The sequence below is a fragment of the Grampus griseus genome, assembly GCF_964374135.1.
Source record: "Grampus griseus genome assembly, chromosome: 1".
In the NCBI taxonomy this organism is placed as follows: Eukaryota; Metazoa; Chordata; class Mammalia; order Artiodactyla; family Delphinidae; genus Grampus; species Grampus griseus.
Genome location: NC_139017.1, coordinates 70,533,937 through 70,558,806, shown reverse-complemented (window position 1 = coordinate 70,558,806; position 24,870 = coordinate 70,533,937). Strand labels below are relative to the sequence as shown.

General features: G+C 57.0%; 2 protein-coding genes across 2 annotated transcripts in view; one reads left to right on the top strand and one right to left on the bottom strand.

Annotated features, from left to right (window-relative positions):
- Positions 1 to 130: 130 nt before the first annotated feature.
- On the top strand, positions 131 to 11,950 carry LRRC71 (leucine rich repeat containing 71; the record flags this gene model as incomplete). Its single annotated transcript, XM_082675987.1, is given in 16 exon segments — positions 131 to 293; positions 3,796 to 3,945; positions 4,274 to 4,399; positions 4,492 to 4,567; positions 4,785 to 4,862; positions 6,949 to 7,017; positions 7,237 to 7,396; positions 7,482 to 7,565; positions 7,656 to 7,745; positions 8,423 to 8,434; positions 8,436 to 8,570; positions 8,728 to 8,821; positions 9,173 to 9,261; positions 10,975 to 11,089; positions 11,456 to 11,577; positions 11,831 to 11,950. Coding segments are annotated over 16 exon segments (1,683 nt in total).
- A 1,793-nt stretch (positions 11,951 to 13,743) lies between these two features.
- Positions 13,744 to 24,870, bottom strand: part of ARHGEF11 (Rho guanine nucleotide exchange factor 11) — a 111,815-nt gene continuing 100,688 nt past the window's right edge. Inside the window, exons 32-43 of the mRNA XM_082667487.1 lie at positions 23,942 to 24,120; positions 23,293 to 23,368; positions 22,806 to 22,973; positions 21,886 to 21,976; positions 20,635 to 20,760; positions 20,127 to 20,188; positions 18,966 to 19,184; positions 18,267 to 18,623; positions 17,090 to 17,218; positions 15,931 to 16,178; positions 15,495 to 15,684; positions 13,744 to 14,907 (exon numbers count right to left, since the gene is read on the bottom strand). Coding sequence (XP_082523613.1) covers positions 14,849 to 14,907; positions 15,495 to 15,684; positions 15,931 to 16,178; positions 17,090 to 17,218; positions 18,267 to 18,623; positions 18,966 to 19,184; positions 20,127 to 20,188; positions 20,635 to 20,760; positions 21,886 to 21,976; positions 22,806 to 22,973; positions 23,293 to 23,368; positions 23,942 to 24,120 — 1,904 coding nt within the window. The 3' untranslated portion in view covers positions 13,744 to 14,848. The remainder of the gene's footprint in view (positions 14,908 to 15,494; positions 15,685 to 15,930; positions 16,179 to 17,089; positions 17,219 to 18,266; positions 18,624 to 18,965; positions 19,185 to 20,126; positions 20,189 to 20,634; positions 20,761 to 21,885; positions 21,977 to 22,805; positions 22,974 to 23,292; positions 23,369 to 23,941; positions 24,121 to 24,870) is intronic.

The following is a 24,870-nucleotide window of genomic DNA, read 5'->3' as shown; positions in this document are numbered from 1 at the left end:
AGGCGGGTCCCGCCTGTGGACACGGAATAGAGACCCTTGATTCGGCCACCTCCAGGGCGAGCCCCACAGAATCCCGTCCTGCCTCCTTGCCCCCGTGAGTGTCCCCAGAGTCGCTGCGGACGGCACCAGCATGTCGGGCGAGGCGAGCGCACCACCAGTGGCCTCACCCAGGGCCCCGCGTCCCGGGATCCAGAAGTCATCCGGTGCAGTGACCAGGAAAGGAGACCGCGGGGCCAAGGAGAAGCCGACGACCGTCCTGCCGCCGGTGGGGGAGGAGGAACCCAAAAACCCTGGTACGCTGGTGGCGGGGTTGGGGGATCAGGCCTCTAGGCTTCTCCGCGCGCTCCCAACAGCCACTCGTCGCTCGGGTTAGCCAGATTGGATGGGGCGTCTTCGTTGTGCCAGGCAATGGCGGGCGAGACAGACGAGCCAGTAAATAATAACAGAATTTCTGGCGCTGAGGAGCGCTGTGTGGAAAAGGGATCCACCAGCTGAAGTTCAATATGTGAATGTAACTAGCTCCGGGCACATGGTAAGGGTGTTATAAGTGGTCACCGTTATGAGGTGTGCACGTGTTACTAGGCACGTTTCTTCTCTGTAGTATGGAGTCCTGCCCTGCCTATTACTGGGAGGCACAGTAGAGTTGATGGTGAGAAAGTATTTTATAAACTGCAAATTCACTTGTTCACTCAACAAACGTACATTGTGCACCCACCCAAAGCGCCCTGCTCCATCCTGGGATATGAATCACAGTTTTCGTCCCAGCACAGTTCCTGAGACTCAGCTTGGCAGATGTTTGAATTGATTTTAAAGAAGCCACACTCTGGTTTGGGATGCTGACAAATACAATAAGATGTGCTAATTTGTATCAGAGAAGAAGGTCCAGGGAGTGGTGGAAAGACACAGGGGCGCTGCCGGGAGGTGACTCTGAGTTTAGTTTTATAGATATTCATTCATTTATTCAACAATTACTTTTGGATGCCTGCTCTGTGGTCAGGTCCAATAGAAAGAGAACGAGATGGACACAGTCCAGCTGGAATGGAATTTACATTCTCTAGGAAAAGAAAACCATTGGAAAAGTACGCGTATGAGCGTGGCTCTTTATGTTGCAAGTGATAGAACCCCAACCCAAATGAATTATCCACAAAGGGGAATTGATTGGAAGGCTTCTTGATTCAAATCTACCAGTTTTGCCTTCAAAGAGGGACAGGAACTTGCTGTCTCTGGACTCAAGGAAAAACAACTTGGGAAAAGACTCTGATTGTCAGACATTGGTCAGGTGCCATCTCCTTGTCAGTGCTGGTGGCTGGGCGGGCGGAGGAAGCTATGGGAGCTGGAGAAAGAGCATCTTCCAGAAGGAGAGACAAGACAGGATAGAATCTCCTACAGATATGAACCTAGTTACATTAACACACACACACACACACACACACACACACATACACACACACTCACACCACTCTGGCTGCTGTGTGGAAAATGGAGTGGCAGAGGGAGAGAATGAAGGTAGGCAGCTGAGTTACGAGGCATTTCAATAGCCCAGGTGAGGGACAGTGGTAGTTGTGGACTCGGGTAGTGAGGGAGATGGGTTAGGCTCCTTGGAACAGTACTTCTGAGGCAGAAAAGAGTTGGTGAAGTAGTGGATGGGGTGGAAACTGGGGAAGGTAGCAAGAATGATTCCATGTTTCTGTACTGGGCACGGGGTGGGTTAAGGTGCCATTCATGGAGACAGGCAGGCCTGAAGGAAGAGCATGTAAGAGATCTCCAAGGGGTGATGTCGGCTGAGCAGCTGCATGGAAGCGTGTGGAGCGGTGAGAAGATGTCAGGGCTGGAGATGTGAATTGGGGAGCTGCTGATGTTTGGGTGCATTTAAGCCCTGGGAATGAAAGAGATTCCCCTGGGGAGGGGGGAGTGGAACCGGAGACAGGAAAGGGCTCAGGACCCAGACTCAGTGATCTTAGAGGAGAAGGAGCTCCCCCAGGCAGGGGGAGCCAGAGGGGTCGGAGAGAAAGGGAGTGATAACAGGACAGGGCCACACGGTCACAGCGGCTTTAGCAGCCGCTATCGTGTGTTGTGGCAGGGCTCAAATGGGGTAGCGAGTGAAGGCAGTTGTAGGAACGTTGATAGATTGAGAGGACATCGCATCTGGTGGCTTCTATTTCTCAAGGAGCTACGAGGCAAGGTCATAGCAAGTGTGAGGAGGGAGTGTGGGAGGGGAGGAGAGCAGGAGCAAGGCCCTTTCGGAGCTGTGCTGCCCACTAGGTCACTGCTAGCTACAGCCCAGAGGTGGAACACTTCCATCGTCCCAGTATGTCCTGTCGGGCAGTGCTGGTCTAGAGCAGCGGTTCTCCCTGGACCATCTTTGGCATCATCTGTGAGCTGGTTAGAAATGCAAATTCACAGACTCTACCCAGCCTATGGAATCAGAATTTGGGGGGATGGGGCCCAGCAAACTGCTTTAACAGGCTTTCCTACTGATTCTTACAGAAAGATGTTAAAGTTTGAGAACCTCTGTTTGGGGAAAGATGGTGTGAGTGAAGCAGGGAAGGACCCTCCCAGCAGAGGGAAGAGTCCGGGAAAGCAGGCAGTGTGCAGGAGTCAGCTGTACAAGGGGCTCCCCTAGCCTCCCAATGCCTCCTCTCATCAGCCTTGTCCATTCAGCTAATGTCTCTCGGGTGCCTGTGTCTCTCACCCTTTTGCCACGAGAACCCTCAAACCTCTCTGCATCTTGCCCCACAGTGCTGAGCACACGTCCTGCCAGCCCCCTTGCACCCTCTGGGCAGGCTCCCTGCTGTTGGCTGCAGGGGTTCTGTCCGGGGCACAGTCCCTGCAGCGCCTGCTGCCTGTGGGGCTCCAGGCTGTCCTGCACTTGGAAGAGCAGGCTGGCACCAAGCCCACCCTTCTGCCTCCGGTTTCTCGCCTTTGCCAGGGACACCCCTTCCCGTCTCAAGGAACCACTTCTTGTTGGGATGCCCATGCGGGAGCAGGAAAGAGCAGGGGTCTTTGGGGACTCAGGCACCTCAGGTCTGCGTAGCCCTCACGATGGGAAGTGGTGGGCATCTGTCTAAATTAATAAAACTCTTGAATGAGTTAAGATTTCCAAAGCATATATAGAACCGTGTGGGACAGGAGTAAGTGCTATATCAATGTTTGCTAACTAAATAAAAGCCTACCACCCTGCTGGGCCTCGGTCTACCCGAGTGCGGGCGTGGGGATGGGGGTGGGAGCGGGGGCAGGTGGAGAGGTCCTTCTGCTTTCCTTTCTTTGCTCACATCAGGCCTGGGCCTTCTTTCTCCGTGTGACCCTGGGCAGTCCCCGCAAGGAAGGAACGTGGGAGGAGGCTGGGCTGGGGAGGAGGAGGCCCCCCAGGGAGCGGAGAGCGGGAGTGGAAGCGGCCTTGACCCACGGGGTGGGTGGACGAGCCGGCACATAAAAGAGGCGCCCTCATTGTCTACATTCCACGCCCTTTAGTCCCCTTCCTCCTAGGTCTTGATTTCCCACTGTTTCCTCTCAAGTGTTTTCAGTGTCGGTCTCTACAACGCATCTTACATGTTAAAAATGGCTGAGAGGACGTCTGCCTCGATGGAGGGGCCGCTGCCCGCCCAGAAGCCCGAAACCCCGCGCGGACGAGCGTGGGAACGCGGCGCAGTGCGCCGATCCCTGGCGGGCGGGGGCGCAGGGCTGGGTGGGACGTCCTCTGGTCTCTGCTGCCCTCTGTTGGCAGCCTTGGGCTACAGGGGGCGGGCGCGGCGCGGCGCTACGCTTCCCCTCCCGCTCTCGTCCCCGCCCCCACAGAGGAGTACCAGTGCACCGGCGTCCTCGAGGTGGACTTCGCTGAGCTCTGCACGCGGTGGGGCTACACGGACTTCCCCAAAGTGGTCACCCGGCCCCGCCCGCACCCAACCTTCGTCCCCTCCGCCTCTACGTCGGAAAAGCCCACCGTAGGTGAGTGACAGTGGAGACGCCGGGGTGTCTGCCAGGCCTACCGCATCCATTCCCCACCGCTCGGCGGGCCGAATGGCGGGGACGCAGGGCAATGTGTGTGTGAGTGAGCAGGGTGGATTCAAGGGGGCTGGTGGGGAGGTGGGGGCGGTCTTCCGTCGTCCTTTCCAAACCCTCGCAGATGCGGTCTGGCGGAGTCCTCCAATCCCGCGGCTCCGTGGGAGCCGTCCCGGCCTCTCCGGCTCCCTTAGGCCGGCCGGGGCGTGGGGCCCGGGGGCGGTGACTCTGCCCCCTCCCTCCTTCCCCGGCTCCTCGCACCCCTGCCTTCTAGACGAACAGCCGCTGTCCGGGTCCTGCAGCTTCAACAGCCTGGAGAGCAAATACGTGTTCTTCCGGCCCACCATCCAGGTGGAGCTGGACCCTGAGGACAAGTCCGTGAAGGAAATCTACATCCGCGGTGAGGTCCGCCCCCCCACCAGTCCCTCTCACCAGCCGTCCACCACCGCACCTCTCCGGGCCTGAGGCGCCTTCTTCCTTTCCCTTCCGCAGGTTGGAAGGTTGAGGAGCGTATCCTGGGTATCTTCTCTAAGTGTCTGCCCTCCCTCAGCCAGCTTCAGGCCATCAAGTGAGGGGACATGGGGTTGGGGGAGGGGCAGGAGGCCAGTGTTGGAGACGGGCCACCAGTGGTCTGGGAGAAAGAACTGAAGGGGCACGGAAGGCCCTGGGGACTGTGCGGAAGGTGATAAGGAAGGGTGTGGCTGGTGTGTCAGGGTGGCTGGAGAGGACAAGGTGGGAAGGAGGTGGTGCTCCAGCTGTGTTTCTGTGCTTCCCACCATCTCCAGCTTCTGGAAGGTGGGGCTGACTGATAAGACCCTGACCACCTTTATCGCCCTCCTGCCTCTCTGCTCATCCACGCTCAGGTGAGCAGAGGGGAATAGGCAAGGGGGAGGCTACCTGGGTAGCCTGGCTGGCTGGGTGGTCAGAAGTGAGCAGTTTGGGGACGGGGGTGACAAGTTCCAGCTCCTGTGGCCTGGGCTGGCATCCCTGTGGAAAGAGGGTGCTGCTACTGTCTGTTGGGTTTTGAAGCTCTCATCTGACAAGCATTGAGGTCCCCTTTTCTGCCTACTCTGGTGCCTAAAGAGCCTACCTTTGGGGCCTTATCGCCTCTCCTCTCCATCAGTCCCACCACTACCCGCTCTCTCCCTGGAGGTTCCTCACTGCCTGGTGTCTGACACTGTACTAGGGACTGGTTCTTATCCTACAGGAACTGGCAGTCCAGTGAGGGAGGGAGAAGGGCATAGGAGTGGATACTGCAGGGCACTGTGGGGACTGTAGTGGTGGAAGAATGGTTCATGAGAGACATGGAAGGCTGCCTGGAGGAGGTGGTGCCAAGCTGAGCCTTGAAAGAGGAATAGGAGGGGGCCCGGCAGGGAACTGGGAAAGGGCATTCTTGTATAGGAGGGAGCCAGAGCAAGGTGTGGAGCAGTATAACCACAGGGGTGGTTGCTGTATAAAGGACACAGCTGATTTGGCTGCCCTTTGTTGAAGCTCCCCCAGCACCCTTGACTTCTCCTGCTTCACAGAACCCACCGTCACTGGCTTGCCTCCTCACTTGTCTTCCTCCTGTAGATGGGATGGATGCTTCTTGAGGGCAGGGATTTTGTCTCCTTCAGCTGGAGGTCCTTGGGTGCTCTTTGTCTTGAACACCACAAAACACATATTGTATTCCGTCGTGGGAATTAGAAGCAATTTAGCCAGCAGGAGGATAACTATAGAATTCATCTTAATATGTAAAAATAAGTCAGATCAACATGATAAAAATAATTAAAAATAAATGCAATCAAGTTTAGATGCTAGATGAGCCAGGCTGAAAGGTTGGGCAAATATCATGAGAGAAACTTTTTTAAAATTAATTAATTTTTGGCTGCGTTGGGTCTTCATTGCTGCACGCGGGCTTCTCATTGCTGTGGCTTCTCTTGTTGCAGAGCATGGGCTCTAGGCACATGGGCTCCAGTAGTTGTGGCATGCGGGCTCAGTAGTTGTGCATGGGCTTAGTTGCTCCGTGGCATGTGGGACCTTCCCGGACCAGGGCTTGAACCCATGTCCCCTGCACTGGCAGGCAGATTCTTAACCACTGTGCCACCAGGGAAGTCCCGAGAGAAACTTTTTTTAATAGAGAATTTTCCAGCCATTAGTTTCATTTTTTCTTGTGACTTGGAAAAACACCTCCATTTTCTCAGTACTGTTGGAGAAGCCACTGCCTTGTGGAGGGGTCATGTATTGGGTACCTATTACTGTGTAACAAGTTACTTCAAAACGTAGTGGCTTAAAACAACCAACATTTATTATCTCACAGTTTCTGTGAGATAATTCCGGGTGTAGATTAGCTGGCACCTCTGGGTCAGCGTCTTGGTGAGGTTGCGGTAAGGCTGTTGGCCGGGGCTGCAGTCATCTTGACCGGGGCTGGAGCATCTGCCGCCAGGCTCACTTATGTGGCAGCTGAGTGGCCACAGCGCCTCCACTCGGGAGCCTTTCCACAGGTCATCTGGGTGCCCTCACCACTTGGCAGCTGGTGCCAGAGAGCACCCGGGTTGGAAGCCACAGCCTTTTTGTAACCTAAACTTGGAAGTGACAGCCCATCGCTTTTGCCATATGCCATTCATTAGAAGTGAGTCACTAGGTCCAGCCATACTCAAGGGGAGAGGATTGCATTGGGGCACGGATACCAGGAAGTGGGGAGCACTGGGGTCATCTCAGAGGCCCCCTTATCACACCTCACTAACTCTGGGGAGTAACCCCTTCACACGGCACACTTCCTGGATTTCTAGTCTGGAGAACTGTCACATAATTTCCTGTATCAGGGAGTTGGGCGGGGCGGGGGTGTGTGTGTGCATCCTTTGCCTCTGTTTCCAAGCTGCTTCCCAGAGCCCCACCCTTCCTCTTTGTCCCCTTCCCTCATCTGGCCTCAGTGGTGCCTCCTGGGTCTCAGATCTCCCCCACCCTCAGGAAGGTGTCTCTGGAGGGGAACCCGCTGCCGGAGCAGTCCTATCACAAGCTCATGGCAGTGGACAGCACGTGAGACTCCTTTCCCTCACCCCCTTTCTCTGGGCCTGCCCCCCATTCCAAGTCACCCTTTGTTCCCTTGCCCCTCCAGCACCTCTCCAAGCACCCTCAATTCCTGCCTCTCCACCCTCAGACCGAATGGCCCTCCTCATGCCCCCGTTTTTCGAGGTTCCGGGGAATGCCCAGGACCCCGTGTTTCCTGTGACCCGCGTTCTCCCTCCTGCTGCCCAGGATCGCGCACTTGTCTCTGCGGAACAACAACATCGACGACCACGGCGCGCAGCTCCTAGGCCAGGCTCTGTCCACGCTGCACAGCTGCAACCGGACCCTGGTCTCCCTCAACCTGGGCTTCAACCACATCGGTGACGAGGGCGCGGGCTACATCGCGGACGTGCGTGCGAGGCCGGCAGGGGCCCCCGCGCGAGCTGTGGCGGCCCGGGGCCAGCCAGCTCACTGCCCCTCCCTGACCCCCGCAGGGCCTCCGGCTCAACCGCTCCCTGCTCTGGCTGTCCCTGGCCCACAACCGCATTCAGGACAAGGGCGCCCTGAAGCTGGCCGAGGTGGGTGTGCGGGCTGAGCGGGGCCGGGGAGCGACCCCCACATCCTCCCGCTCCCCGGGCGGCTGAGCGCGAGGTGCCGCCCCGCCCCAGGTCCTGCGCCCCTTCGAGCTGACGCACACCGAGGTGGTGGAGCGCCGGCGCCTCCTGCTGGAGAAAGGTTCGCAGGAGCGCTTGCGATCGGTGAGGAGCGCTCGGAGCCTGAGACCTGAGCCCTTGGAACCGCTGCCCAGGTCGGCTGCTTTCTGCTAGCTGGCCGAGTCTTAACCCGTCCTCTCTCCCTCTGTCGTGACCGTTTTGCTCTCCGACCTCTGCACAGATATAACAAACGTTTGGGTTCTTACTGCAGAACCACTCCGCAGATGGTAGAGTGTATTGGTTAAGAGGACTAGATTTAGACCGCAGGGACTTGGAATCTGGCCCTTCCACAAAACAGCTTGGTACCTTAGGCGTGTGACTTAACCTCTCGGGCCTCAGTTTCCTCATCTGTAAAATGGGGATAACTGTACCTAGCTCATAGGATTGTTGACAGGATTAAATGAGCTAATTCATCTAATACACCTGGAACAGTGCCTGGCACTTAGTTAAAAATATGTCAGCTACTGTTTTCTCCCTCAGTATGAGTCTGAATGCCACCTCCCCCCACCCCCAGCTCATCCCTGGGTCCCTCTGCCATTTCTTCCCAACAGCACCTGCACCAGAAGGGTCCCAAACAAATTATGTTAGCATTTAGGCAGGGAGATTGGGGTAGGGGTGCTGCCAGTCCGACTGCCACCCAGGCATGAGGCTTCCCCTCACTCCTCACTGGGGAAGGGGCGCCGGACTCTTCCTCCTCCATCCCCGCCCATTTGTGAGCACAGCCTTCCACCTCTCAGACATGGGGACTCCAAAACAGAGCGTGAGAAGAATCAGCTGATGAGGGTCAGCAGTTTCGCAATGGTGGAGAAAGACAAGATGCAGACAACGAAGACCCCTAAGGGTCTGGGCAAGAAAAAGGAGAAGTCCGGGGTAGGTGTGCTGTGGGCAGCAGAGCCCTGGGCGCTGCAGGAACAGGGTGAGGCGGAGGGAGGAAGGCCTTTGAAAATCCACCTCTGGCCCCTCCCACACCTGTTCCCCATCTGCCAGGGAGGTAGGACTCTCATCTCTCTTCTTACATCCCCCACAGGAAGTGGTGAAGAAAGAGGAGAAGTCAGGGTCTGGGCAGTCACCCACACAAGGAACCCCTAAGAAAGAAGACTCCACAAAGACAGGCAAGGGGAGTAAGTGCTAGCACCCCTCTGCGGCGCCCACTTGGTGTGGAGGAAGGAGGAGCACGGGGCGGGATGCGGGAGGCCTGCGCTGAGCTAGTCTTCTCACCTTGGTGTCGGAAGCCCCAACCGGCCCCATCCACGGCACTCCACACCGTTTCTCCTGGGCTGGACCCCTGTGGCCCTGCCCTCGGAGAAGAAACCCGCCTACCTAGCTGGGGGTCCCCCCTTCAGCTCTATTTCTGTTGTACCCAAACCCAAAGTTTGAGGAGTCCCCTTCCTCGCCGCAGTCCATTCTCTCTGGGGAAGCTGAGTCATAGCAGAGGTCTGCACTGTGCATTCTGGCTCCTCTTCCCACTCCAGAGGTAACCATCCCTGAGCAGAAACTAAGCAAGGGAAAAGGGACCAAGACTGTGAGCAAAGAGAAGCGCAGCATCCTCCCGGAGTCGGAGGTAGGCTGCAGGAGAAGCGGGGTGGGGGACACGTCCCTGGGGTCCAGTCCCCCAGCCTTCCTGGCATGGAGTCTCCGGCCCTGTACTGTGGCAGCAGCCACTTCAACTCACATTGTGCCCTCAGTCCTGGCCCCCTCCCTAATCCAACCTGGGCTTGCAGGGGGTAGCAGAGCTCAGTGCCCCCTCCCCTTCTACCTTTACTTGCTTATTAGGAGCCCACACTTTTGATCCTCTGCCTCAACTCAGTCTGCTTCCCGAAAGGCCATTTGTTCCTCACCACCACGCCCACGGTTGCTCGTACAGTTGCACAGGGAACGAAGCACGTTCTCCTTTGCCCCTGCCAGCAGCTCCCCAGGAGGGCAGGGTGTCTTCCTAGTCGTGGTACTTCCCCCACCCTGTGCACAGCTACTTGAGACCCTCTCTCCTTTGCCCCTGGAGCCTCCCTTTTCTATTTAAACTTGGACCAACTTGTTCCTTGCTTTGGAAACCTTCCTGGACTGCTGACTCCATAGCTCCCACCCCTCCGCAGTGGAGTCAGCTAACCCTAAGCCTAACCCGAGGGCTATCTGTCCTTACACAGGCGTACCTTGTTGTATTGTGCTTTGCAGATTTTTTTTTTTTTTTATACAAACTGAAGGTTTGTGGCAACCCTGCGTCGAGCAAGTCCGTTGGTGCCATTTTTTTCCAAGAGCATTTGCTCACTTCGTGTCTCTGGGTCACATTTTGATAATTCTCTCAATATTTCAAGCTTTTTCATTATTATTATATTTGTCATGGTGATCTGTGATCAGTGATCTTTGATGTTACTACTAGGATTCCCCGAAGGCTCAGATGATGGTTAGCATTTTTTTAGCAGTTAAGTATTTTAAAATTGAGGTATATACACTGTTTCTTTAGACATAATGCTATTGCACACTTAGACTGCAGTACAGTGTAAACATAACTTTTACACGTACTGAGAAACCAAAAGAATGTGACTCACTTTATTGCGGCTGTCTGGAACCGAACCCACAATATCTCTGAGGGTATGCCTGTGTTCTGTCATCAAAAGACCTCCCCACCTTGGCAGGGAACGGCGCCTCCACTTTTGGGAGTCTTCTCTGGCAAGGACAAGATCTTACAAGAGTAAAGTCGGGTGGAGAAGGCGGGCGAGGCTTGCCTCAGTGCCAGTTTTCTGTCCCTGCCCCAGGCCTGATCCAGGCTGCTGACTCTCCCCAGGACTGTTGCATTTTCCTCTCCTCCTGCCTTTAGCGTCATCTCCCTCCAGTCCATCGCCCTCATTGCTCTCCCTGTTAGGAATTACTTAGTGAATGCCAACACACTATTTCGTGCCTTTGCACCTGCTGCCACTTCCCCCCGATCTTCATCTGACAGGGACCACATACTATTCAGATGTCAGCTCACAGGCCACCTCCTCCAGGACCCCTGCCGAGACCCGCTAGCTGTGCCTCCTCCGTGCCCCCTCCGTGCCCCCAGAGTACTGAGCTTCCCCCTCTGTCAGCTCTGACAGCATACTGCATTGCTCTCTCACTCTCTGGCTCCCCTGCGCAAAGCTGCTTCTTGAGGGTATGGGCTTATTTATCTTTGTATCCCCAGCACCTGGGACAAAGCCTGGTCTGTAGCCGGCCCTCAAAGCATGTATGTTGAATGAATGAATGAATGGCCTGTTGACCAGCTCCCCTCTCCTCTGCTGCAATCAGTATTCTGCCTGAGCAGGTGGTTGGGGAAGCTACTGAGATGGTCAACCCTCTCCTGGAGCCCGTGGAGCACCGAGATGGGAAAGTTTTCATGCCTGGGAACAGGGTCCTTTTGCATCTCAACCTTCTCCGTACGTTTGCCAACCCCCCCCCCCACGCCCCACCTTCCTGCCACGAGGCTAGCTGGGCCCCATGCTGTCACAAGGGTGCCCCCGCCCTGGCTCCACGGAGCGGAACCTGGTTCTCCAGTGGTTGGGCATCATGATGGTGAAGGCCCTCTGGCACGGGGCTTTGGGGTGGGGGTGAGGGAGGTCAGACAAAGGAGGCATCAGAGAAGTAGAGCTGGAGTGAAATTAGTCCTAGGTAAGTGAGCTGGGGAGCTGGGGGAGCAGGGGGTTAGTTTTGGAGTAAGAGGGTCGCAGAGGGTGTCCCGTGAGGGTGTAGGCAAGAAGGAGGTTGGCAGTGCCGGAGGCCACGTCGTCTGCTTCTTCCACCAGGAAACCGCATCACAGAGGTGGGGCTAGAGGCCTTCCTAACCGCAGTGCAGTACCAGGCACAGTTCTCCGAGTCCAAGAGCGCGTCCAGGGGCCCCGTGGGGCTGCTGCAGCTGTCCCTGGCGGTGAGTGCCCAGGGACTGCAGCTGCTGCAGGCAGCTTGTCTCCCTATTTCCAAGACAGGCCTGTAGTTTCCCTTATTCTTTTTATCACAACACAGCCTTCATCTCTCTTGCTGTGAGATGGGCGGTCACACTCCTTTGCCTTTTCTTCATGTCCTCCAGCCCCTAACCCACCCTGTCCCAGGAAATGTTTTTCTCCCAGATGCTTAATCTTCATTGCTTTTGTCAGCTATCAGCCTTCCTTTTCTTCCTTCAGAAAAACTGCTTCTCCCCACAATGTCCTGCGTACACCACGATCCAAGAGCTGATGCTGCCAAGGGACCCTGTCAGTAAAGCCAAGCACAAAGAGGAGGCGGCTGTGGCTTCCTCCACCTAGCCCCCTCCCACCTTCTTCCCAGAGATTCTGGGCCACGGAAGCATCTCCTTTCCATGTGTGGGTTGGCCTTCCCACGGGAGAGCTCAGATCCTTAACAAAGTCTATTGCTGTACTTTTTTCCTTGAGGTTGTCTGAAAACTTTGTCCCAGAACTACTGGGAATATTTGGACTTTGCGCCTGTTAACAGCGCGTTGACATGGCCAGAAATGGCCGAATGGCTTTATGGTTCTGCTGGGGGTGATCTCAGCCCCTCTGGTGGTGGCCGACCAGGGGTGTTGCTCTCCTGCCTCCTCAGGACCTAGTTCTTGTTGCCCAGACCAGAGTCACTACCCGTGCCAGCCGTCCTGTTCCCTGGAGGACATGTGATACACGAGGGTTTGCACTGCCTCTGCTCTCAGAGGCAGAAGGGAAAGACTTGGGATAGTAACCAACACGCGCAGGCTGAGTGGAAGAGCGGGTGGGGCAGAGGGATGGAGCACGGGCTCCACCCTTCCACCCTCCTGGGTCCCTTCCCCCTTCTGCTGCTCCATCCGGCCCACGTGTCTGGACTGGTTTGGAGGAGGGGCAAGGGCTCAGCTTACGAAAACGTAGAGTTGTCAGGCTGCTTTAGAGAGGGTGCCGAGTCTCTTGTCATCTACGTAGCAAAGTCCAAGCACTAAACACGAACCCTAATGACACTGCCTGCTGCTGTCAGCCGCCTGAAACCAGAGCCACCCAGGCAGTGCGGGGGCCAGAGGGGTCAGGAGAGCTGGGGGACCCGACTCTTCACCCTCAGCGCAGCCTCCACTGAGATGACCCGACCGTGCCCCAAGAGCCCAGGGCCGGCTTCTGGGGAGCTGACATCCACTCTTCGGGGAGCGTCCCTTCTTCACCTCTGGTCACATCCTCTCGGCCCCGACTCCGCTTTCTGTTGCCTGGACAGAGCCCTGCTGTCCCTGCCAGCGCTGCCTCTCTGCGGGGCTCCGTGGCCCTCAACAGTCCTCTCTCTGCCTCTGACCACCTGCGCTGCTGCTCAGCCTCTCGGTGGCTGGCTGGGCTTCTGCAGGGAGCAGCTTTTTGAATTCCCAACACTGAGCACACAGCAGGCGCTCTCCAGTAACGTCTAGCCTCTCAGTTACCCCTGCCCGAGGCCTTCTAAAGCTCCAGGGGATCCGTACAGTTCTTGTCCGCACCCCTACACTTTATCAAGAACGAATCGTGTATTAATTCTGATGCCCAACTAGACCGTAAGCTCCCAAGGTCAGCACTCAGCATCATGTTGGGTTTAGGAGGGAAAACCTCAGTTAGGGGGCGAAAGAGAATTTGTCCCTTAGTCCAACAACGACAGCAAAGAGCAGCAGTTTGAGTGGTTACAGTCCTGGGGGCGTGGCCACGTCTGATGAGCTGCTTCCAGGGGGTGCCTGTGGGAGGACGCGGAGGACCGATGACAGCAGCTGGCCAGGCCTCTGAGATGACCCTCCCCTGTGTACTGCCTTTAAAGTCCTGAAGCTCACTGAGGGCAGCTCACTGAGGGCAGCTCACGAGGGCTCTTGATTCTGGGGCCACTGCGTGCGTGCGTGCGTGTGTGTGCGCGCGCGCGTTGTCTTTTTGTGTTCTGGCCACGGGGGCTGTATCGCTTAGTCTGAAGTTCAGTGAAGTGCACATCTGGAACTTCGGGAGAGAATACGGCAAGGCCTGGGTCTGGGCTGCCTTCTGTTCCCTCTACTCAATTCCAATCAGTCTCAGAGGGAATATCACAGTATCTCTGATCACAGCAGTTCCAAGAATCACACACACACCACCACAGTTGAAGAATATTTAACTTTTCTTAAAAAAAAATCTTAACCATGAAAGGAAGAAAATAAAAGAGTATACATTATTTTAACAGCAAAACAGTCATTTCCATATCTGTATTTTATATATATTATATATATTTATATATATATATGTATATATACACCTAGCACAGTGTGTATATTCTATTAGTCTGTGGGGAGTGGAGTGGATGTGGTAATAGGGGCCAAGGCTGTGGTGGCCCCTGGGGATGGTCCTAGGTTAGTTTAGGGACTCCAGCATTCAAACCCCTACCCCCACCTCCCTGGGGCCCAGTTTTCAGCTCTGTACCTGATACACTGGTTTTCTATAGGGAGAGGGTGGGGCAGGGTGGACACAGGTGGGGTAAGAAGTTCCCCTGAAGATGAGAAGTCCTAGGAGGGAGGGAGTAGCTCAGCACCGAGCTGCAGAGGCTAGGCTCTCTGGCCAGGCGGGGCCGGAAGCTGGATGCCGCCTTGCCCACGGGAGGTGGGGGGGCGGAGCGCTCAGGGCTGGCTCCACCTTTGGGCCCTGATCCTGGAGCTGGGCTGCTGACAAAGAGATACAAGTGAACCTCCTCTTCCCTTAGCAGTCCCTCTGTAACTGCCTTCGGCACGCCAGGATCAGAAACAAAAAAGGTCAAAGTTATTTACAATAGCAAAGATGCACATACAATACATACATATTTATAGGAAACCAAAGTGACAAAGAGGAGAGGTGGAGACACCCGCCCCAGCCTTGGGCTCTGTGGAGAAGGGAGGGGAGGAAGAAAGTGCATTTACACTGGAGCCGCCTCCTTTCACCCACACACACAGGCGTGCACATCCATGGGACGAGGGGGGCCTTTCAGATGCAGTCAGCATGCTTAGGAGACACAAGGCCTCGAAGGGTTGGGCTGAAGGGAGGGGAAAAGACACGGAAACTTGACTCCAATCTGAGCAGACCAAGCAACATGCGCATCTCCCCCCCGGTCTTGGCTGGAGCTGTCTCTTCAACCGCCTGCCTGCACCGCAGGGAGGAGGTTTGGGCTCTCCCCACCCTGAGCCCTGCCTCAGGCCAGTCCCTAGAGGAGGAGTCGGGACGCGGAGGATTCGGTGGTTTGGACAGCTACAGTCCTGGGGAAGTGGCCGAGTCCGCCAGGCCGTCTTCCAGCGGGGCGTTGTGGCCTGCAGGGATGTGGGGATGGCAGTGAGGGGCTGGCCTCTGAGATGACCCTCCCTGTGTTCCGCCTGCAAAGCCCTCAGGCTTGTGAGAGCAGCTCTTCAGTGCCATCCTTCCGTGACAAGGCACTCTCCTCCTCCAGAAACCCTGGAGTTCCCTGTGCGACCCGGAAAGGGCTGCGTACTGAACCCCACTTCTGTTCTGTCGGCCCCCAAAGCCCACGGGTAGGTATGGGTCTGTCTTCCTAAGCTGGAACACAGCCATGGCCCTGGCCCATGCAATCTGCTTCTGAACCACTTCTTAAGAACAGGTTTCAGATGTGAGACGAGGCTCCCCCTGGTTTGTTATCTCCATAACCCAAGGGAAAAGAGGGTTCAGTTATAAGTTTCCCAGTTTTAGGGGAGCTTCCGTGCGCCTTCCCTAAAATGACCTCTTTCTGAAGCTGAGGGAACGAATGAATGAACTGTACTCAGGGGGAGACGAGGCCCCTTCTCAGAACTCCCGCGTCCTCACACTGCACGGCAGTGCTTCCTCAGGAGCCGGAGGTCTTCTCCCTGCACACCCCACCCCACCCCCGGAGGACTTCACTCACCGTCCTCAGGGCAGGGCCCCAGTTCGCAGCTGTCCCTGGAGTCAGAGGCCAGGTGCTCCTTGGCTGGAGGGGACAGGGAGCTGTCTATCCATCTAGCTGCCTCTGTGTGGAAACCGCCCACAGGCGTGGTACCACCAGACGACTCTCCCCCGAGGGACCTGAGCAGCTCTTTGTGGGCCAGCTCCATGTCCTGGAAGAGTTGTAGAGGGACATCTGCTCTCAAGCCCCTCTGTTCATGAGCCCCTGGGGAAGGGGCAATGCCCTCTTCTCCGTGGGGTCCAGGGGATGGGTTGTGCTTGAGGGCGGCTGGCTGGGCTGAGGGTAGAGCCCCAGGCCAGGATCTAGGGCTCCCATGGAGACACACCGTGTAGCTCACTCGTGTGGGTGATGGGTCTCGGCGCAGTGGACTGAGGCCTCCAGGGTCCCAAGCCCTTACCTTGAGCCTGTTGAGCTTGACGGTGAGCTGCTCGATGGTACGGAAGATCATGCCCATGTCCCTGAGGGCCAGGCTAGGGGGAGAGCGGCCCAGGCGCCTTTGATCTTCATTGCCTTCCCGCAGCGCGGGCCGAGGCGCCGGCTGCCAGGCAGGGAGGCCATCGGGCTGGGAGGGCCCCACGCGTGCCCCTGAGGGGTCAGTGCTTGAGTCCAGGGGTCCTGCCGGCATGCTCACGTAAAAGCAGTTTCCTGTCCCCAGCAAGACAAAGCGATTAGGAGGCAAACAGAGAGGAAGTCTAAACCATCTTCCGCTCCCCTGGTGTTCCCCAGGCCGGCTGACGGGGCCAGGGAAGCCATCCTGCAGACGAGCTCGGAGTAGGCTGGCCTCGTGCTGCCTACCAGTCTCCCAAAAGCCCTTCTCTGCCAGAGAGCCTTCGAGATGGCGACTTTGCTCAGCTTGGCCCAGAGCAGGGGAGATGCTTAGTGGTGGAAGCTAAGGAAGAAGGGGCAGCGTGGTTGTGTTTCTTCTGGGAAAGGGGAGCGGCTCCCATTCCCTGAAGGAAGGGCAAAGAGGGCGTGGGCTGGTTTTAGGCACTAGCCTCCTTCCCTCTGCCCCATCTCAGGCTCTGCTGCTGAACTTCGACACGGTGCCCTGCCCCAACTGCCATCTATTTCACGATCCTCGAGGTACCTCAACTCATCAGAGGGGGTCGGGGACACACAGAGAAGGACGTAAGGCTGACTGACAGGGCAGTAAGCATAGGTAAGTGCCCAGGAGCCTGCAAGGCCACGTAAAAGCCCTTTTCCACAGTGACACTGGATGGTGGCTAGTGTCGGGGAGAGGTGGCTCAGAATGTCGGGCTAAGGACACTGGGCCCTGGGCGCTGGGCCAGGCTTCCCCGCCCCCTTTCGTGACTAAGCAGAGCTGCTTAACCCTACTGCTTTGAGCCGCTCTCGCGAGGGGCTGGCACAGGGTCCATTCTTCCGTCTTCAGGCCCACGTCCTACTCCTCACCCATTCCAGACAGTTCAGGGAGTATGGACGGGGGTGTGTGGCCACGTGACTGCAGGCAAGGGTCTAACACCTGAAGCCCAGTTCTGCCCCCGTGGGCCTGCATTCTAGCCCTGGCCTGTCTCTGGCTCCAAGGAGAAGTTCATTACCCGTAGCCTTTGCTCCGCCTTCCACTTCGGGTGGCTCAGGCTCTGACTGGCCACTCTCTGGTAGTGCAGGGACAACTTTGCTGCCTGCCACCTCAGCTGCACCGACACCACCACCAGGGACAGTAGAGACTGAGAGAGAAGGAGAGGGAAGGGAGAGAGAACAGGAAGGAGAGGGAGAAGGAAGGGGGGAGGGAGCAGGGGTGGAGAAAAAGGGAAGAACAAAGTGAACGCAAGATCACACATGATTATACCCCAGGGAGCTGAAGACAGCCGCTCCAACAATTCACCAGAGGAGAGAGCAGGGAGGCCAGGTCCCAGAAACCCAGGAGAGAGCACACACCTTAGGCAGATGGAAAGAAAAATGCTCCTGGAAAAGGAGGCAGAGCTGGGCACTAGGGGAGGAAAGGAGACCCCCTAGCACTAACATGGACCCCCCACCCCCCCCTCAACCCCTCGAAAGCATCCCGTGCTTCAGTTCATCTTTCCTGCTGCACTCCTCAGACCAGGCTGCCCTCTCTTCAGCTTACTCTTCCCTCCCTCCCCCGAGCTCTGGCCAGACAAACCTGCCCTGAGTCCCCATCCCGGCCAGTCTTGGCTTTTCCTGTCTTACAGCCCACGGCATTCCACAAGCCGGGCGCCCTCCCTACGTCCCTGCTCACTCAACACAGCCCCACACTCCCCATGCGTCTCCCCAGCCTTGTCCTCAGCCCCTAGTCTTGGCTCCACCTCTAGCCCCGCTGCCACCTCCATCCTACACGCCAATTCCTTCGCTGCTATCTGGAGTCACCTGGGAACGAAGCTCCCGAGAAGAGCCCCACTTTTCCTCAGAACTGGAAAAGCAGTGACAAACGCTAGCAGAAACTTTTACTGACAGTTGATTTGTGCCAAGCAGTCGTAATACCCTTATATTGTAGAATGGAGTCCAGAGGTGATTCAGATTTTTGCCTAAGGTCACACGGGTACTAAGCGACGGAGCTAGGACTCTGCACCTAAGCCGTCCGACCCCAAAGCCTTTGCGTGATAGCAACATGTCTCCTTCCCCCAGGATCTGGACGAGCCTCTGCACACATGGTTTGCAGGACAGAGGCGGGGAAGGAAGTAGCCATCTGGAAGACTCAGCGCTACCCGAGCAAAATTGGGCGTGTGTCTCCCCAGTGGACACCCCGATGTCTTTTACCTTTTCTCACAACTTTGTAACTTCCTGTTGCCTCTGTGCTCGAAGCTTCTTCCTCTGGATTCCTGTCCAGCTCAGGAGATTCCCAGATCCCAGAATTCCTGGTCCTTGGGGGCAGGTGTTCCAGAGAACAGAGAGCCGTGTCCTCCTGCTGGCCCCGCTCTGGCCCTGAGAGCGGGGCACTGTCCCCTTCACCCCCAGTGGGAGCTCGCCCTGGGGAGCCTGGGTCCCAGGGGTGAGAAGTGATGCTGATGACGGAAGGTGTAGGTGTCAGGTTGTCCTCGGGCTCCCCAGAAGTCTGTGGGTCCATGGGGCGACCTGGCAGCAGGCTCCACAGGATCAGGTGCCGCAGGTTCTCCACTGGAGGGGAAACAGGGCGATGGCTTCCTGGAAACAGGACTACACACCTCGCCAGTCGGGGGAGGGTGCAGAGGTGGCAGGAGGGCCACTGCTCCCCTCTCCCACAGCAATCTTGGTGAAACTTCTCCAGTCACAGGGTGGAGCTGTGGGACTCTGGCCAACCAGCTGGGTGGGTGGGTGGGGGGACAGGAATGACAATTGTCTCTCTGCATCCATCTCTCCTCAAACACAACAGGGAGAGCCTTTGAGCAGGTAAGAGAGTGGGGTGTCTGCCATGGTGTTCACAATGGCCATGCTACTGGGGCACCGGGGGGCTGACGGTTGGGGCCACGAGGCACTCACCGTCCTCCAGGGCTGCATCGGCGAGTCCTTCCATGAACAGAGGGCCTGGGAGGGGCAGGAGGATGGGGTCCCTTGTCCTGCTGCCCCTGTTCTCTCCATCCAGGGAGGCAGAAGGGTGAGGCAGGGTACCCAGCTCCTCTTCTTCTATGCTGCCCTCCTGCTTGGGGCCCTCTAGCAGGACCGGGTGCTTCCCTTTGACCCTCTGCTGGGGCCCAGTGCCTGTTTTGGATGGGAGGACAGTGTAAGACAGGGAAAGAGGGAAGCTACGTATGGGTTGATCCCAGGCCCAGCTTTGGGTTCAAGGGGCTGGGAACACTGCCTGATTCCACAATGTTTACTGAGCACCTACTATGGCCAGGCACTGTCCCAGGCTCTTGGCATACATCCGTAAATAAAACAGAGATCCCCGCCCTACGGAACTTAAATTCTAGTGGACGGACATAAAGAAAAATAAAATAAGTAAACTGTCTACATAAATTAGAGAAGTGCTACAGGAAAGAAGAAAACATGGCGCAGGGTGTGGGAGGTCAGGAACGCTGGTATTAAACCGAGTGGTCAGAGAAGGTATATTGGTGCAAAGCTGACACCTGCACAAAGACTTGAAGGGTGTGCGGGAGTTAGAAGCATTCTAAGCAGAAGGAAACAGAAAAGGGACCCAGCCAGGGAGCCCACCGGGGAGATTTCTCTCTAAACATGAGACCCTAAGTTATTTCACATAAAAACTCAACGAGAATTCTGTCTGAGACCCTCCTGCCCCTGCCAATCCCATCCCGGCGACTGTACCTTCAGCCCTTTGGGCTCCCTATCCCTGCCCCCACAAGACTCCTGTGTCTGCAGATGTGAGTGCATTCTGCTCTCCGTTAGGCACCCCCGGACCTGACCGCCCCTCTCTTCCTCCCCTGCTCGATACCTGGCACCCAGAGAGCCCAGGTTGAGAGCTCTGTTCAAGTGAGCTGGCCCACATTCGCTTCAGCCTGTTCTCTTTCCTCTTCCAGACTCTTTCTTCCTCACTGTTTCTTCTCTACCCTTATCAAAACCTCACACCTCTGGCCCCGACAGCCCTCTCCCATCACCCCCACAGGCACACCTGACCACCTCCCTACTGTGCCTACAGAAAATGGAATGGGTTGGGCTCCCAAAAAGACAGCTCAGGGGACTTACCTCCAGGTACTGTCTCAGGCTCTGGCTCACTACGGAACACCTCGGAGTCATCCAGTCCTTCCCTGAGGGAAGAAACAGCCCAGGGTGAGAGAGGATCGCCTGCTGGGAAGTCTGGCTCTCTGCCAGCCAGGAGGAGGTGAAATTCCACTCAGGCCTCCTGAGTTGGGATGGGCAATGAAGGAGCAGGGCCCAAGGAGGGAGGGGTTTAGACTCCGGCACCTGCCGTCTGGCTGGCAACCTGGAGGGGAGGGTGGGTGTCGGCCAAGCTTCTCCTGGTCACGATTTTATACCCCCCACCCCACTTCAGGCACAGTCTCTACTACAGCCGAGTGGGGGGCTGCAGGGGGAGAGCAGACGGCGACGGAAGGCAGAGATGTGAGGGTACCTTCCGCCACCTGCCCGCTAACGTCTGCCGCTGAGGCTGCCCATCCCCAGGGGTGAAGGGCTTAGAAGCAGCAAACGAGTGGCCTGGAGTGGGGATGGTGAGGGGGCCTGGAGGGCTAAGCACCTGCTGGGTGTGGGGCTCTGGTGGGCTGGCTCCTGGGGGCCTGAGGGCGGCGGGTGGACGGGCTTTGGGGCGGCTCCAGGGTGCCTGGTGGCGTTCCGCACCGCCTCTTCTAAGAGCTCCATCCATCTGTTGTTCAGCAGGAACAGAGAGGACTGGTGGTGAGAACAGGACCGAGGCACACGGCCTCTCCCCTTACCGACCCCCTGCGTCAGAGCTGCGAAGCCCTTCGCCAGGCCCTGCTCTGAGGACCCCCTCTGCCCAGCGGGGTCCCCTTCCTTGCAGATCTGACTGGCTACTCACATTGGGTTACATTACTCGCACCTACCGATTACTGAACACCAACGCTCTGTTACTCATTGTGCTAAGCATTCTATATCTATCTCTCTCTTTTTTTAATTAATTAATTAATTTTTGACTGTGTTGGGTCTTCGTTTCTGTGCATGGGTTTTCTCTGGTTGCGGCGAGCGGGGGCTACTCTTCGTTGCGGTGCGCGGGCTTCTCATTGTGGCGGCTTTTCTTGTTGCAGAGCACGGGCTCTAGGCACGCGGGCTCAGTAGTTGTGGCTCGCGGGCCCTAGAGTGCAGGCTCCGTAGTTGTGGCTCGCGGGCTTAGTTGCTCTGCGGCATGTGGGATCTTCCCGGACCAGGGCTTGAACCTGTGTCCCCTGCATTGGCAGGCGGATTCTTAACCACCGCGCCACCAGGGAAGTCCCTCTATCTCTCTTCTTTCTCTCAAAATAACTCTCAAGAGGTAGCATTATCCACATTTTGCAGATGAAAACCCGGAGTCTGAGAAACTGCCTGACTCAACCTATCTCCTCCCACCGTGCCACGCTGCCTCTGGCTGGCCACTGTTGGGAATACGGGTGACTGAATGCCCTGGGTGGGGATGAGGGTCCCGGAGGCAAAGGCCTTTGAAGAATGTGGGCATTTGCAACGCTTGATGGGGGAAGGGAAGAAAAACCCCAGGGGAAAGAAGGGGGGCCAGAGAAAGGAAAGCAGCCTCAGAAAGGCTGGAAGACTGCTGGGGACTCCTCCTCCCTAGGGCAGGCCTGCTCATGGGGTCAGGGGAGGTGACACGGTAAACCTCTCTACTCCTGTCTTATCTCCCACTTCCCCTCAAGGCCCCGTCCCGTGAATGCTCTGGGGCGCAGCCCTGGCCTCCCTGTTCACATCCTCATACACCACCCTGGTCCCAAGGGGACGGCGGTTACATGGGACCCCCCCCCCCCCGCAATCAGGCAATCCTCACGTGTTCTTGTCTGATGATGTCAATGCCACCAGCTCGTAGATCTGGGGTGGGCCCAGCTCGGAGGTACAGATAATGAAGAAGGCCCGTTTATCTGTGTGAGAGAGAGAAGGCAGAAGGGTCTGCATTGGCGGCGGCAGAGGCATGACTGCAGCCTGAGCCGAGGCGGCAGAGTGCGGACTTGGAGTCCTCACCCTCGGCCAGCTAAGAGTGCAGCGCCAGGCGGACCTGGGTCCTCAGAAGCACTTGGGGCTCGCTTACAGAGGACAGAGGCAATTCTGGGTCCCCTAATGCCATCTTCACAGCCACCCCCATTACCTCTCGCTTTCCGAACAGCGAAGGCTGAGGGGTGTACGGTGCTTAGGGTTTATAAAACTGCATCACACCCATCCTCCCTTTACACCCCCCTCCAAGAGACAGACCTCACCCCCCGTGTTACAGATGAAGGAAGCGATGAGCCCAGAGAATCTGGCTGCCTGGCTCTTGCTCCAGAGCCCTTCTTGTACACACTCTGCTTCTCACTGAAATGCTCTGAGCACTGGACCAGGCTCTGGACGGTGGGCGCGTCCGTCTTCTGCAAGGGAGCTCTGCCCGTCACTTTTGCAGCAGGAAGGCTTGTCCTGCTCTTCTCTGCCCAATTCTGCTACCTCATCCTCAGTGCCCACATCCCATCCTGCCTCAGAGGACAGGAACCACGCTGTCCTCCCTCATCTTGGTCTCCCTCCTACCCATCACCCTACCCCACGTTGGACCACATCCTCCTGCTTCAGTGAGTCAGGGCTGGGAGGAAAGGAACACAGGTGGGCTGATAAGTTCTGTACAGCCCAAGATCGGCCCCGCATCACCCAGTGCTCGCTGGACCCGAGTAACAGGGCTCACGGCCCCGGGGTGTGGGCCGGCTGGGACTGTCTCCTCACGGGTACCTGTGGCCACGGAGCGGATGAGCACGGCATTGAGCTTGAGCACCGGGCTGAAGGTCTGCTTGCTGTCCGAGGAGCCCACGGCTGTCTTGCTGTGACACTTCAGCAGCAGCTTCTCATCCTGTTTCTGCAGCAGCACGAGGAGGTCCTCCAGCAGCAGCACGTGGAGGTCTGGAGGGGTGCGGTGCTTGTGAGGTGTTCTCTGTGGCCCACTCATCCCCCATTAACACGTGGGGTACCAGAGGCTCTTGGACAGGCATCTCCAGGATCTAGGAAGCCCTGGAGTCTGGTGACCTCTGACTGCTTTGTTTTTGGTCCTTCCTCCCCATGCTGTGCTTAAGGAGCCCTGAGCTCTCGTCCCCAGTCGTGTTTCAAGCTGCCTCCTTACCATCCCTTTAGAGCACCGGGTACAGGGCTTATGGTCCAGAGAGGGAAGAGCCCAGGGGCAGTGCCCTAGGTTCCCTCTTGGCCCCAGTCCCCTGGCACTTACCCAAGGTCTTATCTTTGCTGATCCTCCAGGTCAGGGGCCCCTCATGGATCATCTTTCTGGTTGTAAGATCCAGACTCTGTTACGAAGACACCATATATTCAACAAGTATCTGAAAACCTAGACACTGTGCTAAGGTGCTGGGCACCAGTGGTGAACAAGAGCAGTCCTCGCCCTCACACTCCTGTGGGGGATGCAGACAAGTAAAAAGGCGACTACAGAGTCACGTGCCACGTGCTGTGCTGGGAGATATGCCGATGGTTCTGGCAGGGGTCTCTCTACCCGCTACTACGTGCTGTGTACTCTCCTAGGATCACTCTGCTTCACCTGCCCTTTCCCTCAGCTTTATGTTCTCCCGAATGACCTTCACCTTTACCTTGAGTTTATTCCCATCCCCTGCTCTCCCAGACTGAGTTCGAACATCTGGCCTTTATGGTAGGGCTGTCTGCCCTTGTCTGTCTCGGGATGGGGTGACAATGGTAACCGGGGCTGTGTGTATTCCAGGGCCCCCATCGCGCCATCCTATCACAGACAGGCCCAGGTCTCCTCCCCTCCACCTTCTCCAGGTCCTGACCGGAGCTCTGCTCCTAAGGGTGCCCAAGAGGTACGTGCGCCATGTGGGGCTGACGACGCTGCAGCCTCAGCCTCCTACCTTGAACTCCGCTGCCAGGGGGTTGCTGGCCCTCTCCAGGGAGGTGGTATCCAGACGTTTCTGGTAGCCCTCTAGACGGTGCCGGTTCTCTGTCTGCTTCACTGCTTCATTCACGTACTTGAGAATTTCCCGGCACTGATCCCGGGCCCGGCAGAGTTTCTCGTGCTCAGAGGTGCCACCTACCCACGGGGCAGAGAGGAGGTGGTGAGGGCTCCTGCCTGAGAAGTCTGTCAGAGCCTGAGAGTGCCTGGCTACCAATAGCCGCTGGCCAGTCGCCAACCAGCAGGGATGGGTGTAGATATGCCACCCTTGCCTAACTTGGACCTCAATCGTAAGGACAACTTATACTGAGGGTCCTTGTGTTTCAGACCAAGGCTCTGAAGACACCGATAGCTCTTGGGAATTCCCGCCACAGCCACTCTACGGGTGTGGAGGACAGGAACGGGGACAGGGACTGTGGGTGATGACAGTGATGGTGTGTGTCTCCCTCTAGGAACACCTGTTCAAATCAGGTTGTGGCTCTTCCCACTTCTACACACTGACGCCAGCATCCCACACTTGAGGTGGTGAAAGCTGCTCAGGATCCCAGGGACAGTGACAACCTGGGGTTAGACCCCCCTGTTCAGCACGGTCCCCTACTCCCGTGGAGTAAGCACACATGGCTGTATCTTTTGTGCATCTCACAGAGACGTCCAGCAGGGGGATCAACAGGGCTAAAATCCGGCCACAGCCTCTGGCGTGGGACCACGATCCTCAGAGGAGCCAACGTGCCCTCTGTGCGCTAACCTGTGTCCCTCGGATGCTTCCCTCTGATCTGCACAGACGCCCCACACAGGCCAGAGGCAGCCCTTACCTCCTCCTGCTGCTCAGCACCTGAGTTTTGCCCAAGCACATTGACCATCGTTACCTTCGAGAGTGACCACAACAAC